Genomic DNA, 15,248 nt, shown 5'->3' on the forward strand with positions numbered 1-15,248 from the left:
TAGAGTTTAATATTTCCTTAATAAAGTTGTAACCTTTATTACATATAATAATGAATAAATATTAATAATTCTCTTTATGGCAAACTATGTGAGTGTCTACCGATGATTTCGGTAGTTTCACTTAGTATTTTCTTCGAAATTTCGAAGCGAAATTCATTAAAAAGTTAATAAAAGCGTATGCCGAACCAAAGACCCAGTACTTCCCTGCAAAAGACAGCCCAGAAGATCGATGGCGATGAAACACGAAAATCAAATCAGGAGGAACCGTAAACGTATGTTTACAGTCCAACGATAGAGAAAAATCTGTCCTTAGAAGGTAATAGTTCCTATTCCTGCCACCCAGCGGCAGGCCGGTAGATCACCTGACCTACCTACCTGTAGCGTGTGCCGCGAAATTCGAATTTCTATCGGGGACGACGGAGTCTATAGCTAAGTATATATCTGACAGGGAAGTTGAATGTATGAAACCTCCGGACTAGAAGCCAAAGGACTGCAGGGAGCCTTCCAAGCCCTCTTCAACGGGCGCGACGCATCCGGGGAGTTCCAACCTCTCTTCGGAGAGGGAGAAGACGAAGAGGAGAAGCATTGGCGTAGGAGCTCCTTCTTGTAGCGATCCGAGGCAGCCTGGGAGTGTACTTCAGGATCTGCCGAGGGGACGCCTGACCGGTGGGGGTTCTCCCTAGCCCTCTTGCGACTTTCGACTTTCCTACTCCACTGGAACTGGGAGTCTGGAAGAGGTCTAGGCCTAGAGGCACTAAGGAGCCGGTCAGACGCACCCTCCACAACACTGGGGACACTGCACTGATCACTAACACTCTCCTTACCTTCCAACTGACGAATCTTCTGATCCATAGAAAGAATCGTGGCTCTCAGAGCTGCCGCCTCCGAAGGCGAATCTTCGACTTGTCGTGCGGGGAGCAGGGGCTGCAACTTGGGAAGAAGGTTCTAATTCTACGTAAGTATTAGGATCCACATCCAACTCACTCATTCTAGATCTACTAGAACTTCTAGAGGAAGCCTTACGTACTCTATCACGTTCCAACTTCCTAACATAAGAAGAGAGAGCCTTATATTCTTCTTCATTCAATCCCTTACATTCACTACAAGGGTTAGCAAAAGAACATTCATTCCCCCTGCATTTCATGCAAACCGTGTGGGGGTCTACCGAAGCTTTTGGCAACCTCACCTTACATCCTTCATTCACGCAAACCCTAAACAAAACCGAAGTTTTAACTACTGAATCTAGGTCAGACATCGTTAAAGAAAATCCACATCAAAATCAAACCGGTCCACAATCAGCGTATGCCAAGCCAAACAAAGCGAATACGTCACCAAAAGAAGTCCAAATTAACTCCAGGCAAGCGAGAATCGAAAAACTATCGAGAGGAACCGACAACAGTTGTTATCGTTCCCGCGACAGAGAAAAATCTGACAAGCAAACGGGAGTGGTTCGTACATCCGCCACCCAGCGGCGGGTAAGGTAGACCACCTGACCTACCTGTCGCGTGTGCCGCGAGATTTGAAATTCTGTCGGGAACGTCGGAGACTATAGCTAAGTATATATCTGCCAGGGAAGTTCATGTACAAAAATATGTCATTGTTGATGAGCTAGTGTATGGCTCAGGTGTTTATTTATGTCACTGTTGATGTTGATGAGCAAGTATATGGCACGGGTGTTTATTTAGGTCATTGTTATTGTTGATGAGCAAGTGTATGGCTTGGGTGTTTATTCATGTCATTATCATTATTATTGAGGTTGATGAGCAGTGTATGGCTCAGGATATTTTCATATCAAAATGTGATGGGATTGAGCAAGTGTATGAGCAAGTGTACGACTCTGGTGTCAGGCAAGTGTATGGCCCTGATAATGTAATGGTGTTAAGCTTTGTTATTTCATTATATTTTTTCTTTACTGTCAACTGCTGCTGCTGTAACAATTTTTATTATGCTTTTGGCTGGAACCTTAACTCAGATGTACTAATATGTAAATGGTCTTGGATAATTAATAAACAGATTTAAGGTTATTTTAGTAGTTTGCTTCCTCCTCGATTTGCTTTGGGACTCCTTGGTCCCTCCAGTTCCGGTTCTCAATCATTTAAAAACCTGACGAACCAGGAATTGGTTCATGACACATTGAATCAACTTGAAAAACAAAATGAGAAAAAAAAACTCATCCTGAAAGATTTCAGCTTGAAGACCACAATAAACGGGTTCTGATAGTTGATTGAAAGTAGTCTCCATTGGAATCCGGTAAAATAACTGGCAAATAATGAATACAGCTACCGATAAACCAGGTGTTGCCACCACGGATGGCAGGAAACGAATGAGGATTGTCCGCTAGGTCGTTCCAATATTCTGTTAGTCAGACGGGCTGTCACCTACACAAATTATATTGAAGCACTACCCGCAAAATTTTGAATCTCAGCTGCTCTTCGAGTGGAAACTATAGCAATGTAATTATATTTATTAAGTTTCTTATGTAACAATATATATTTTCACATGCTCATTAACATTACTTCAATAAACTCCAAAACAGTAACTTACGTTGGGAGGTGCGATAAAATCTATATAAACTGTAAGCTGTTCCGCCCCAAAAGGAAGTAAAATAAAACAAAAGTTCGATCCAAGACAATGACGGAAATAACTGGATACGCTTCACATTCTGCCACTTTTGACGATCAAGGTCTTCTACTTTTATGGGCTGCATTAGTGTTTAAAACCTGAAACAAAATAAATTTTTTACACAAATAACAAGGACATAATTAAATGCTACGTTTTACAGCAACAACAGAAGCTACTGCACATAGACATTTTTTTCTATCCAAAATTGTGACTTTGGAATAAAAAGCATTTCCTTCCTTTGTTTTTTTTTCTGATAAAACTGCTAACCCTTTGCAACCAGTACTGTACACCCATCTACAAGTACTATCTTTACACAATGTGATTTCCCCAAAACATCTCCAGATTTTATACTGATCACAGTGATCTATCAACTAAATGACAAATACTGATGTTTCACTTCAGGTGGCATATGCTAAACAAACGATTTTTCAATATAATTTTATCACTGGAGGAAGAAACCCTAAAGTAAAAAATTACTCATAAGCACTAAGGTTATATAAAGGATAAAGTTCAAGAAACAAAGCAGGCAGAAATCTAAGATATCTATAAACAATTAATCATCATTTGGAAAACAAGGCTTTAATAGTTTTCTACATTACGATAATTTTCATGGCAAAATTATTTGGATAGTACTTACCTACTGTTAAAGTTAGCTCTATCTTTGCACTGTTTGGTGTGAAAGGCATTAAAAAAATACACTTGACAAACTTGCTAGGACTGTCTTGTAATCATCTGTTTCCCACCAGATGGCACTGGAATGTTAAAGTTCTGACATATTTCTTCGCACTACCAATTAAGATGTGGGGAGGCTGGGTGGATTTCCAGTTTAACAGTAGGTAAGTAAGTATCCAAATATTTAATTTGATCACTAAAATGATATTGTAATGATACAATAAAGTTTGTTCATACTTACCTGGCAGATATATATATTTTAAGTACCCACCCACCTCCCCTCAGGAGACAGTGGAAATAAAAATATGAATAGAAAATGGGAATGGTTCCTGATACCCGCCTCCCAGCGGCGGGAATGGGCACTGACCACCTGACTCCCACTATGTGTGTCGTAAGTTTTTTCATTTCTGTCGACTTCGGAAAATACAGCTATATATATATCTGCCAGGTAAGTATGAACAAACTTTATTGTATCATTACAATATCATTTTGTTCATGAAACTTACCTGTCAGATATATATATAGCTGAATCCCACCTTTGGTGGTGGGAAGAGACAGAATAGAATTTTTAGGAAACATATATAAGCAGATAATTGATATCTCGGTTCCTTACCTGTTAGCATAGCTGGCTTCGTGGTTACTGCCACGTAAGTCTTGCTTGTGTTACTAGAGTTGCCAGCAAGGTAGAGACCTATATAGCTGGTGCACTCAAGACGATCTGTCAACGGGGGTGTGACCACGATGTGACTAGACCATTGACCATACCATGAGGGCAACGAAGTAAAAAACCACCTGGCCTAGCCTACCAAAGGTATCCCACTAAACTAGACTAAAGGAAGGGAGCTCCGCCTCAGGCGGTCGACCCCACAACCAAAAAACACACAAAATTAAAAAGCTCATCTAACCACTAAAGGATAGGATGAGTGCTACCTCCTGCCCCCAAAACAGTGTCTGCAGCAAAGTATGGTCCAAGCGAAGAGCAATGTTCGTATGTTGCTTTCACCTCCCGCAGGTAGTGTGAAGCGAACACGGAGTTGCTCCGCCAATAGGTGGCACTCAAAATGTTACTGAGTGCCATATTTTTGTGAAAGGCTATCGAGGTCGAGATAGCCCTCACCTCGTGGGCATTCACTTTTAAAAGCTTCATGTCACTATCACTGCATGGGGAATGAGCTTCCTTAATGGTGTCCCTCAAGAAGAAAGAAAGCGCGTTCTTCGACATGGGAAGATCAGGCTTCTTGACAGAGCACCACAAGTTACCAGAAGGTTCTCTACAGTCCTTCGTTTTGTCTAAATAGAATTTGAGAGCCCTGACAGGGCACAGGACTCTCTCTGGCTCTCGACCCACGATATCTGCCAAACCCTTGATTTCAAATGTCTTGGGCCAAGGGTTGGAAGGGTTTTCGTTCTTTGCCAAGAACGTAGGGCTCAAAGAACAAACTGCATCGTAGTTCTTACACCCAACATGCTTGCTTATAGCCTGGATCTCACTAACTCTCTTCGCCGTCGCCAGAGAAGTTAGAAAGTGTTTTCCTTGTCAGGTTTCTAAGCGAAGCTGAGTTGAGCGGTTCAAATTGGCTGGACATCAGGAACTTAAGAACAATGTCTAAGTTCCAAGATGGAACTCTTGGTTGAGGTACCTTCGAAGTCTCGAAAGATTTCAGGAGATCATGAAGGTCTCTGTTATTGGCCAAATCCAGCCCTCTATGCCTAAAGACTACAGAAAGCACACTCCTGTAGCCCTTTATCGTAGGCACCGCTAAGTGAACTTCCTTCCTCAAGTAGAGGAGGAAGTCTGCAATCTGGCTCACAGAGGTAGAGGTGGAGGAAATGCCTTTCTTTCTGCACCAACTCCTAAAAACAGCCCACTTGGATTGGTATACTGCAATAGAGGAAGGTCTCCTTGCCATGGCGATCGCTCTAGCCACAGGTCTTGAAAAACCCCTCGCTCTGGCCAACTTCTGGATAGTCTGAACGCAGTCAGACTCAGAGCGGGGAGGTTTTTGTGATACCTCTCGAAGTGGGGCTGTTTGAGTAGATCTATCCTTGGAGGCAGAGTCCTCGGAAAGTCTACTAGGAAAGACATGACCTCTGTGAACCAGTCAGTCGCTGGCCAGAAAGGGCGATGAGAGTCATCCTCGCTCCCTCTGATGCTGCGAATTTCCTCATTACCTCCCCCAGGATCTTGAACGGGGGAAAGGCTTATAGGTCTAGCCCCGTCCAGTCCCATAGAAGAGCGTCTACTGCCACTGCTCCTGGGTCTAGAACTGGTGAGCAGTACAGCGGAAGTCTCGTTGTCCTGGAAGTTACGAAGATGTCCACGAGAGGACATCCCCACAACTTCCACAACCTCTGGCATACTTCCTGATGTAGGGTCCATTTCGTCGGCAGCAGTTGACCTTGCCGACTGAGGAGATCTGCACGGACGTTTTCTACCCCTGATACGAATCTCGTCAGGATAGAGACGTTGTGTGCCCTGAAAGAACTGGAGCGCAAGATGAACTGCTGCCAGCTCCTTGAGGTTTGTGTGCCAGGACACCTGTTCCCCTCTCCAGGTGCCTGACACTTCCTTCCCCCCTAGTGTTGCTCCCCACCCCGCGGAAGACGCGTCGGAGAACAACACTAGGTCGGGGCTCTGAAGCTTGAGGGAAAGACCCTCAGCGAGCTTCAAAGGATCTGTCCACCATCTTAGGTGTTCCTTCACCTCTTCTGATAACACCAGGATTGATTGCAAGTCGTTCTGGTGCTTCCAATTGTTTGCCAGGAAGAATTGAAGAGGTCTGAGGTGCAACCTCCCTAAGGAAACAAACTTCTCCAGTGAGGAAATGGTCCCCAGCAGACTCATCCATTCCCTCACCGAGCATGATTCTTTCCCCAGAAAGGCTGACACTTTGCTTAGGCAATCTAGTTGTCGCCCCTGGGACGGAAAAGCCCGAAAAGCCACCGAGTCCATCTGAATCCCCAGATAGGCTAAGGACTGAGAAGGGGTCAGATGTGACTTTTCGAGGTTTACTAGAAGGCCCAGGGACTTCGTTAAAGACAATGTCGTGTGAAGGTCCTCCAGACACCGGTCTTTCGAGGAGGCTCGTATGAGCCAGTCGTCCAGGTAGAGAGATATCCTGACTTTGGAAAGATGAAGCCACCTCGCAATGTTCTTCATCAGTAGGGTGAATACCATCGGAGCAGTGCTGAGTCCGAAGCAGAGAGCCCTGAATTGAAAAACCTTCCCCTTCAGGACAAACCGCAGGTACTTCCTTGACTGGGGGTGGATGGGGACGTGAAAATACGCGTCCTGGAGATCTAGCGAAGCCATCTAATCCCTAGGTCTTAAGGCTCCCATCACTGACTGAGGTGTCTCCATCTTGAACTTTTCTTGATGACAAAGAGGTTTAGGCTGCTGACATCGAGTACCGGTCGCCATTCTCCCGACTGCTTTGGCACCAGGAACAGTCTGTTGTAAAATCCGGGGGAGGCCAGGTCAGAGACCTGTTCTACTGCATGTTTTACGATCATCTGATCTAGCAGATCGTAAAGCACTTGTTGCTTTTCCCCCCGTTAAGAAGGTGACATATCCCTGGGTGTCGTAGACAGTGGGGGTGATTTCAGGAACGGGATCCGGTAACCTTTCTTTATGATGTCCAATGACCATTTGTTCGCACCTCTCTCTTCCCAGGCTTGCGCAAACAGCTGAAGCCTGGCTCCTACCGGTGACTGAAGGACTTCTGTCTCACTTCTTGTTCTTAGAAAGCGCAGGGGCTCTGCCTCTGGAAGTGCCTCTTCCTCGAGGGGCTGGTCTCGAGGAAGATCCACCTCGAAAGGGCTTAGATTTCTTGAGAATCGAAACTCCCGAAGAAGAAGGGACTGCAGGTCTCCTAGAAGATTGTGCGAGGAGATCTTGCGTGGCCTTCTCTTGGAGACTGGTAGCAATGTCCTTAACCATAGCCTGGGGGAAGAGATGATCCGAAAAAGGAGCAAAGAGCAAATCTGCCTTTTGTGAAGGAGAGACGGATTTAGCCGTGAAATTGCAAAACAGGGATCTCTTCTTTAAGAGTCCTGTGCAAAAATGAGCTGTTAGCTCCTCCGAACCATCTCTGACGTCCTTGTCCATACACGACATTACGCTGGACAGCTCCCCCAGGCTAATCGAATCAGAACTCCTAGACTTGGCATCTAGAACTCCCAGACACCATTCTAGAAAGTTAAAGACCTCTAACGTTCGAAAGAGGCCTTTAAGGTGGTAGTCCATTTCCGTAGTTGACCAGGAAACTTTCGAAGAGGACAGGTGGGACCTCCTCGAGGCATCCACAATGCTTGCGAAGTCTCCTTGAGCTGACGAGGGAAGTCTAATGCCTACGTCTTCTCCCGTCTCGTACCATATGCCTGCTTTCCCACTAAGTCTTGAAGGTGGAAGAGCAAATGAGGTCTTTCCTTGAGTCTTCCTTCTCTCCATCCAGTCATGGACCTTACAAAGAGCCCTCTTAGTCGAAAGGGACTTCTTCATCCTTACAAACCCCGAGACTTTATTAATCTTGGAAGATGAAAGTTGAGAGGGGGGAGAGCGAGGAGCTTCAGGATGAAAAGTATCTCCGAACTCCGACTGAAGAAGGCGGGTCAAGACTTGGTAGTCAGAAGAGACCGGAGCCATCGGTTGCTCATCATCAACTTCTACTGAAGCGTCACTAACCTCTACTTCCGTCACAGGTGAAGTAGGAGGAAGCAAGGCTGAACCTAGACTTTCAGGTCTAAGTTTCCAAGAGGAGCGTTGCTGAGAAGTAGAAGGCAAAGCTGACTCTTTAACTGGAACACTGGTTGACTCTTGAAGTCCCAAAGAAACTTGCAGAGAATCCTCAAAAACAGGTGGGTGACGACGAGCTTCTACATCCGCGTCCACCTGAGCGTCCGCTGGCGCACACCTGGCGTCCACTGGCGCATACCTGGCTTCTACTGGCGCGGGATTGGCGTCCACTTGTGCGCGCCTGGCGTCTGCTGGCGCACGCTTGGCGTCCACTGGCGCGCGTATGACGTCCACTAAAGCGCGCTTGACGTTCACTTGCGCGCGTTTGGCTTCCACTGGAGCACTCTTGGGTGTCACTGGCACTCGCTTGGGGTCCGGCCGAGCGTCAAGATCATGCTGCACTTGCACCGAAGCGTCCACACAAACATCACGCTCTCGCACTGCAGCAAGCTTACGAGCGGGTAATACCGCTTCACGCGAAGAGCGCGAAACATCCTCTTCGCGTCCTCTAGAGAGCCGCTGGGGAGCGCACAAACTCTAGAAGGTGATGAAAGGGGAGAGAGAGAGACGAGCGCGGAGAAGGAGAGGGAGACTGTCTAGACCTCTTCACTGGAAGCCTGTCATCCTTCCTCCAAATACGTGGTTGCGTCCCTCTCTTAGAAAGAGCATCAGCAAGTTGTTGCTGCAAAGAGCGCAGGATCTTCACAGTAGGAGAAGACTCCCTGTCAGGAGAAGGGCTGATCCTGTGAGAAGGCGAGGGACGAGGGACGCCTTCTTCCTTCTCCCAGGAACTGCCGAAGTACGCGCTCGGGAGCGACTGGGTCGCTCGAAAAAGTCATCATCAGATGACTCTTTACGTTTCTTCTGTGGCGGGAAGGCTGCGAAGACACTGTCAGGTGAAGTTCGCCGCTCGAGAGCAAATACTGGACGTGAAGCGTCCAGATTACCAACGCTCCTTTTCAGTGGGCGTGAAACGGACTGAGAGCTCCACCCCTTGAGCGGGAAGGAAGCCTCTGAAGAAGAGAAACACTCTTTGAGGAGACGTGCACGCGCACGCTCCTTGGCAGTCTGGGTAGCGTCAACAGAAACTGCCGAAGGCACGTCAGGTCGGTGGGGGTTCCCCGTAACCCTCCTGCGGCTTTCGACATGCCCTCTCCCTGAAACCTGGGAGTCCGGCAGCGGTCTAGGCCTAGAGGCGAAATGGGGCCGATCTGACGCACCCTCCACAAAAGAAGGGGCATTGTCACTGCACTTTGCACCTTCACTTTTGCCTTCTAAGGCGAGCACTTTAGATTCTAAATTACGAATCGACTCTAAGATTAAAGTAAGGGTATTACCCTCCACAGACACTGTTTCAGGGCCCGAAGGCAACACTACAGGGTTAGGAGTAGTGATTAAAGGAGGGTTAGTAGGAGAAACATTAACTTCCTGACGTTTACCTGAAACGCTCCTGGAGGAAGACCTCCTTAACCTATCACGCTCAAGCTTACGAAGATAGGTCTCATACGCCCTCCATCCAGAATCTGAAAGACACGCACATTCCTTGCAGCGACTTTCATACATACAATCATGCTCCCTGCAACTTTTACACAAAGTATGAGGGTCTACTGATGCTTTCAGTAGCCTACCTCTACATTCACTCTTGGTGCAAAGCCTGGCGCTAGCCGAACTAGACCCAGACATCTTATTCAAAGAGAAATCAAGCCAAAATCAATCAATTCCACAAATAACGTGTGCCTAGCCACCGATCCAAAGTCAAGATACCAAAAAAAATCAATAGGGGTACTTATAGTAGCCAAGTTTCCTAAATCCAAGACGGAGGTGCTGAAAACAGTTGTTTACAACACCGGCGACAGAAAAAATATGAATAGAAAATGGGAATGGTTCCTGATACCCGCCTCCCAGCGGCGGGATTGGGTACTAACCACCTGACTCCCACTACGTGTGTCGTAAGTTTTTTAATTTCTGTCGACTTCGGAAAATACAGCTATATATATATATCTGACAGGTAAGTTTCATGAACAAAATGAATCTTACCAACAATTAAAATTAGCTGACTGCCACACTGAATGAGGATGGTGGGGTTAACAAGAGTTCACCCAAGCGAACTAAAAGTACTTTAATGGAGACATAAAAACTTCTCAATGCTCCTCCCTGTTGTGTGATCCTTACTGGCAAGAACTGTCACCATATGTTGGAACCACAACAGGGTGTAACGTCCTCATAGCAAAACTTGACAGAAGATCCTTACAGGAAAAAAAAAAAAAAAAAAAAAAAAAAAAAAACTATCTCACAGAGTACTGGTGACTCCTGTGCCTGAGTTGAAAGCCCATGACTGACAGTCCAAAACTAAAGATAGTATTTTTACTTTATATATGAAGGTGTGCTCCTATAAACCAAGTATAACTTCATGCTCCCAACATTCAATAGAGGACTTCATAACAACTAATGACAAGATGGAAGTTAAAGTTACTATCATAGTTCAGAAAAAAAAAAAAAAAAAGAAAGAAAGGTCTCCCTGCTGAGATGATAGGACTATGGGGCTTAACACATTCTAAAGTTGAAAATTTACAAAAATGAGGCAAAAATGCTTATAACTCCTCAAGCTGCAAGATAACCTTACCTAGGAGGTAGTTTTCAAGGAAATAAAGATTTTTAAGGTACATACAAGAGGAACCAACTCTGTGTGCATAGCCTTTAGCCATCCTGGACATAAGCAGTACAGGCAGTCGCCGGTTATGGTGCCGATAACCGGTTAATGACACCTCTGTTAGGTAAGTATTGGCGTCATAACTTTATTATTGGTGCCAATAACTGGAAATCAGCGCATTATAGTAGACAGAAGAAAGAATATGGGTTTTAGGCCAAAGGCCAAGCGCTGGGACCTATGAGGTCATTCAGCACTGAAACTGAAATTGACAGTAGGAAAATTTGAAACAGTTGTTAGGAGAGGGTGGAAAATTATGTGGAAGAAAGAGAATATGAACAGAGGTACAGTTAAAGGAATGAAAGAAGTTGCAGCTAGGGACCGAAGGGATGCAGCAAAGACCCTTAAGTAGTGCCTACAGGAAACCACGTGAGGTGCACTGATGGCACTACCCCCATAAGGGGACCGGCACATTATGGTGCCGAAAATCGCAGATTTTCAGTGCTAGCCCTTTAACGCCTAAGGGGTATAATAAAAATCGTCTCCCGTATGCCTAGGGGGTCTCGGAGTGAGCGCCAAAGCGGAAAAAATATTTTTTTCAAAAAATCACAGTGCACTTAGTTTTCAAGATTAAGAGTTCATTTTTGGCTCCTTTTTTTGTCATTGCCTGAAGTTTAGTGTGCAACCATCAGAAATGAAAATAAATATCATTATCATATAAAAATAATGCGATATATGATAGCGCGAAAACAAAATTTCATATATAATTGTATCAAATCGCGCTGTGAGCAAAACGGTTAAAGCTAACAAGTTAATTTTTTTTCGTTGCATTGTACACTAAATTGCAATCATTTTGGTATATAACACATTGTAAAACGATCAAAGCAACACAGAAAATATTATCACAAAATGATGCATGAATTCGTAATGCGCGGATGTAAAAAAATGTTTTCAAAAATTCACCATAAATCTAAATATTGTTCTAGAGACTTCCAATTTGTTTTAAAATTAAGATAAATGATTGAATATTACTATACTGTAAGAGTTTTAGCTTACAAGTGCAGTTTTCGACCATTTCGGACGAGTTAAAGTTGACCAAATGTCGAATTTTTTTATATATTTTATTTATATGCAAATATTTCAAAAATGAGAAAAGCTACAACCTTCTAATATTTTTTGTTGTATTCTACATGAAATTGAGCACATTTTCATATATAAAACTCTATGAAATGCCTAATATGACACGGAGCAAATATTCCGAGAATGCGACGTACGCATTTCGGAGATTTGCGGCGGAGAATCCACCCGCGGAGGGAAGGAAAGTTTTTTTTTTAAAATTCACCATAAATCTAAATATTGTGCTAGAGACTTCGAATTTGTTTCAAAATGAAGATAAATGACTGAATATTACTAGACTGTAAGAGTTTCAGCTTACAATTGTGTTTTTCGACCATTTCGGTAGAGTCAAATTTGACCGAACGTGGTTTTTTTTCTATTTATCGTAATTTATATGCAAATATTTCGAAAATGAGAGAAGCTACAACCTTCAATTATTTTTAGTTTGTATTTCCCCTATCGAAATTACACATTTTCATATATAAAACTTTATGTAACGGCTAGTTTAAAATGGTGCAAACATTACGACAATCGCACGTATGATTTTTTCGGAAGAGTTACCGCGCGGACGTAAGGAAAATGTTATTTTTTTCATAAATTCACCATAAATCGAAATATTGTGCTAGAAACTTCCAACTTGTTGCAAAATGAAGGTAAATGATTGAATATTACTAGAATATAAGAGTTTTAGCTTACAATTGCGTTTTTCGAGCATTTCGGTAGAGTCAAAGTTGACTGAAGGTTGAAATTTTTGCACTTATCGTTATTTATATGAAAATATTTCAAAACTGATAAAAGCTACAACCATGGGTTGTTTTTAATTGTATTGTGCATGAAATTTTGCACATTTCCATATATAAAACTTTATGTAACGGCTAATTTAAAATGGTGCAAACATTACCACAATCGCACGTATGATTTTTTCGAAGTTACCGCGCGGACATAAGGAAAAAGTTTTTTTTCATAAATTCACCATAAATCGAAATATTGTGCTAGAGACTTCCAATTTGTTGTAAAATGAAGGTAAATGATTGATTATTACTAAAATATAAGAGTTTTAGCTTACAATTGCGTTTTTCGACCATTTCGGTAGAGTCAAAGTTGACCAAAGGTTGAAATTTTGGCACATCGTTATGTATATGAAAATATTTCAAAACGGATAAAAGCTACAACCATGGGTTGTTTGTTGTTGTATTCTACATGAAATTGCGCACATTTTCATATATAAAACTTTGTAACGGCTAATATAAAACGGTGCAAACATTACAACAATGGATGAAAGAATTTCTGATTTTTTCGGCAGTTACCGTGCCGACGTAGGGAAAAAGGTTTTTTTTTTTAATTCACCATAAATCTAAATATTTTGCTAGAGACTTCCAATTTGTTGCAAAATGAAGGTAAATGATTGACTATTACTAGAATGTAAGAGTTTTAGCTTACAATTGTGTTTTTCGACCATTTCGGTCGAGTCAAAGTTGACCGAAGGTTGAAATTTTGGCACATCGTTATTTATAAGAAAATATTTCAAAACTGATAAAAGCTACAATCATGAACATTTTTTTGTTGTATTCTACATGAAAATGTGCACATTTTCATATGTAATACTCCATGTAACGGGTAATTTAAAATGGTGCAAAAATTATGTCAAAGTGACGAAATAATTTCAGAGATGTCACTAATACTTTTTAGTGCGATAAGAAAGAAATTCACGCTTGCGCGCCTGCGTAACGATTGTAAACAAAACAACACCTTCATCCGTTAACTCCCAGCATCCCCCAAGGAGCGTGATTCAAAAGTTTTCGGCTGGTAAATTACGTCCGGTCGGCACCCAAAAGACAATTTATATCAACGTAAAATACGTCCAATAGGCGTTTAAGGGCTAGACAAGCGCTATAAAACTGACTGGATCACTGATAACTGCAGAATGCCTGTATTTGGGGCCTTTTAACAGGGGACTGTCTGTATTTGGGGCCTTTTAACAGGGGACTGTCTGTATTTGGGCCTTTTCAACGGGGACTGTCTGTATTTGGGGCCTTTTAACAGGGGACTGTCTGTATTTGGGGCCTTTTAACAGGGGACTGTCTGTATTTGGGGCCTTTTAACAGGGGACTGTCTGTATTTGGGGCCTTTTAACAGGGGACTGTCTGTATTTGAGGACTTTTAACAGGGGACTGTCTGTATTTGGGGCCTTTCAACAGGGGACTATCTGTATTTGGGGCCTTTCAACAGGGGACTGTCTGTATTTGGGGCCTTTTACTACACAAATTCTTAACCTTCCTATTACAGGTTTATGTCTGTCCAGATAAACCCTTAAGAGTTCTAACTGGACAAAAGACAGCCAAAATTCTAATTACTACCTAAGCAGATAAATCAGGCACTAGCACAATTCTTGGAAGGGCTTTCAATTCTAAGTCTTATCTTTTAGCAATGAAGGACAATTGAGAGGTTGCCACAAGAACACAGCCAAAGAACATGATAGGGTTTGAGGCTCTCTAATATCACCTCTTAGTAGGTCTAATCTGGACATTAAGATAGCCACTTCTTCATTGCCTACCAAAGCAATTAAATTTTAGACAAACCAAAAATGGGAAGAGCTTACTCCTCTATATACATCTCTCAAGGTGAAAAAAGGAAAGAGAGGGGTTGCCACTAGAACAATGCCCCAATTAAAAAAGGGCTTGAAGGTCACTAAACACTTTGCCGCAACAAGAGCTAAAAGAAAAGTCTTCAAAGTTCTCAAGAGATACCCTATCAAAGGGCTTAACTGAGGTTATGTTAACATCTCCAGGTTTACGTATAAATTTCTTTGTAAATCCTGACTGGAAGAAGAAATTCCCAGAACGAAAGATAGCAAAACTTTTCAAACTTTAAGTTGTGAGCAAAATTCTAGTCAGCATGATGTAAAACTAAAAGCAATATACAGCGAGACCCTTGATTGTTGTGACAGAAAACTGCTCTGCTATCTGAGATACTGGTAGAGCTTAAATCAAGATACCTAGTGGGGTGCTGAATATCACTCAGGACAAGCACCAAGAAGAAAAAAAAAACCACTGTTATTGAAGCAAGTCTAACAGTGGAGGGCCTTCTAGAATTAAGGATTGCTTCCTTGGCCATTCTAGAAATCCCCTTAGTTAGTAACAGGGAACTGACATTCTCTATGCGGTGAAATTAAGTATGTGGAGGTGAAGGAATCTTCTAGAATAAGATTGTCTGAAAAGATCCTTCCTGAACGGAAGACGACGAAGAATGTCTACCACCAGGAAAGAAATTTAGGAGAACCATTCCCTTTGGGGCCATGGATGAGACAACAAAATCATCTTTGTGATCTGCAAAGTTTACAACTTGAGTATTTCTTCAAAATCAGCCAACATAGGAAAAGACTAAATATTTGGATTCGACCATTCTAGAAGGAAGGTATGAACTCCCATGCCTGAGGATCCTGGCATGGAGAGCATT

At 43.0% G+C, this 15,248-nt stretch overlaps 1 protein-coding gene across 3 annotated transcripts in view; it reads right to left on the reverse strand.

The window, feature by feature from the left end:
- The window catches only part of LOC135214462 (protein-cysteine N-palmitoyltransferase HHAT-like), a 134,530-nt gene that overhangs the window by 93,286 nt on the left and 25,996 nt on the right, over nt 1–15,248 (reverse strand). For 2 of the 3 annotated variants that reach the window (XM_064248801.1, XM_064248798.1), the window contains exon 2: nt 2,545–2,720. In XM_064248801.1, coding sequence (XP_064104871.1) covers nt 2,545–2,707 — 163 coding nt within the window. In that variant the 5' untranslated portion in view covers nt 2,708–2,720. Of the gene's footprint in view, nt 1–2,544; nt 2,721–3,259; nt 3,377–15,248 lie in introns of those variants that run through there. The other variant, XM_064248799.1, reaches the window with a different exon arrangement.

Source organism: Macrobrachium nipponense, chromosome 45, assembly GCF_015104395.2.
Source record: "Macrobrachium nipponense isolate FS-2020 chromosome 45, ASM1510439v2, whole genome shotgun sequence".
Classification (NCBI taxonomy): Eukaryota; Metazoa; Arthropoda; class Malacostraca; order Decapoda; family Palaemonidae; genus Macrobrachium; species Macrobrachium nipponense.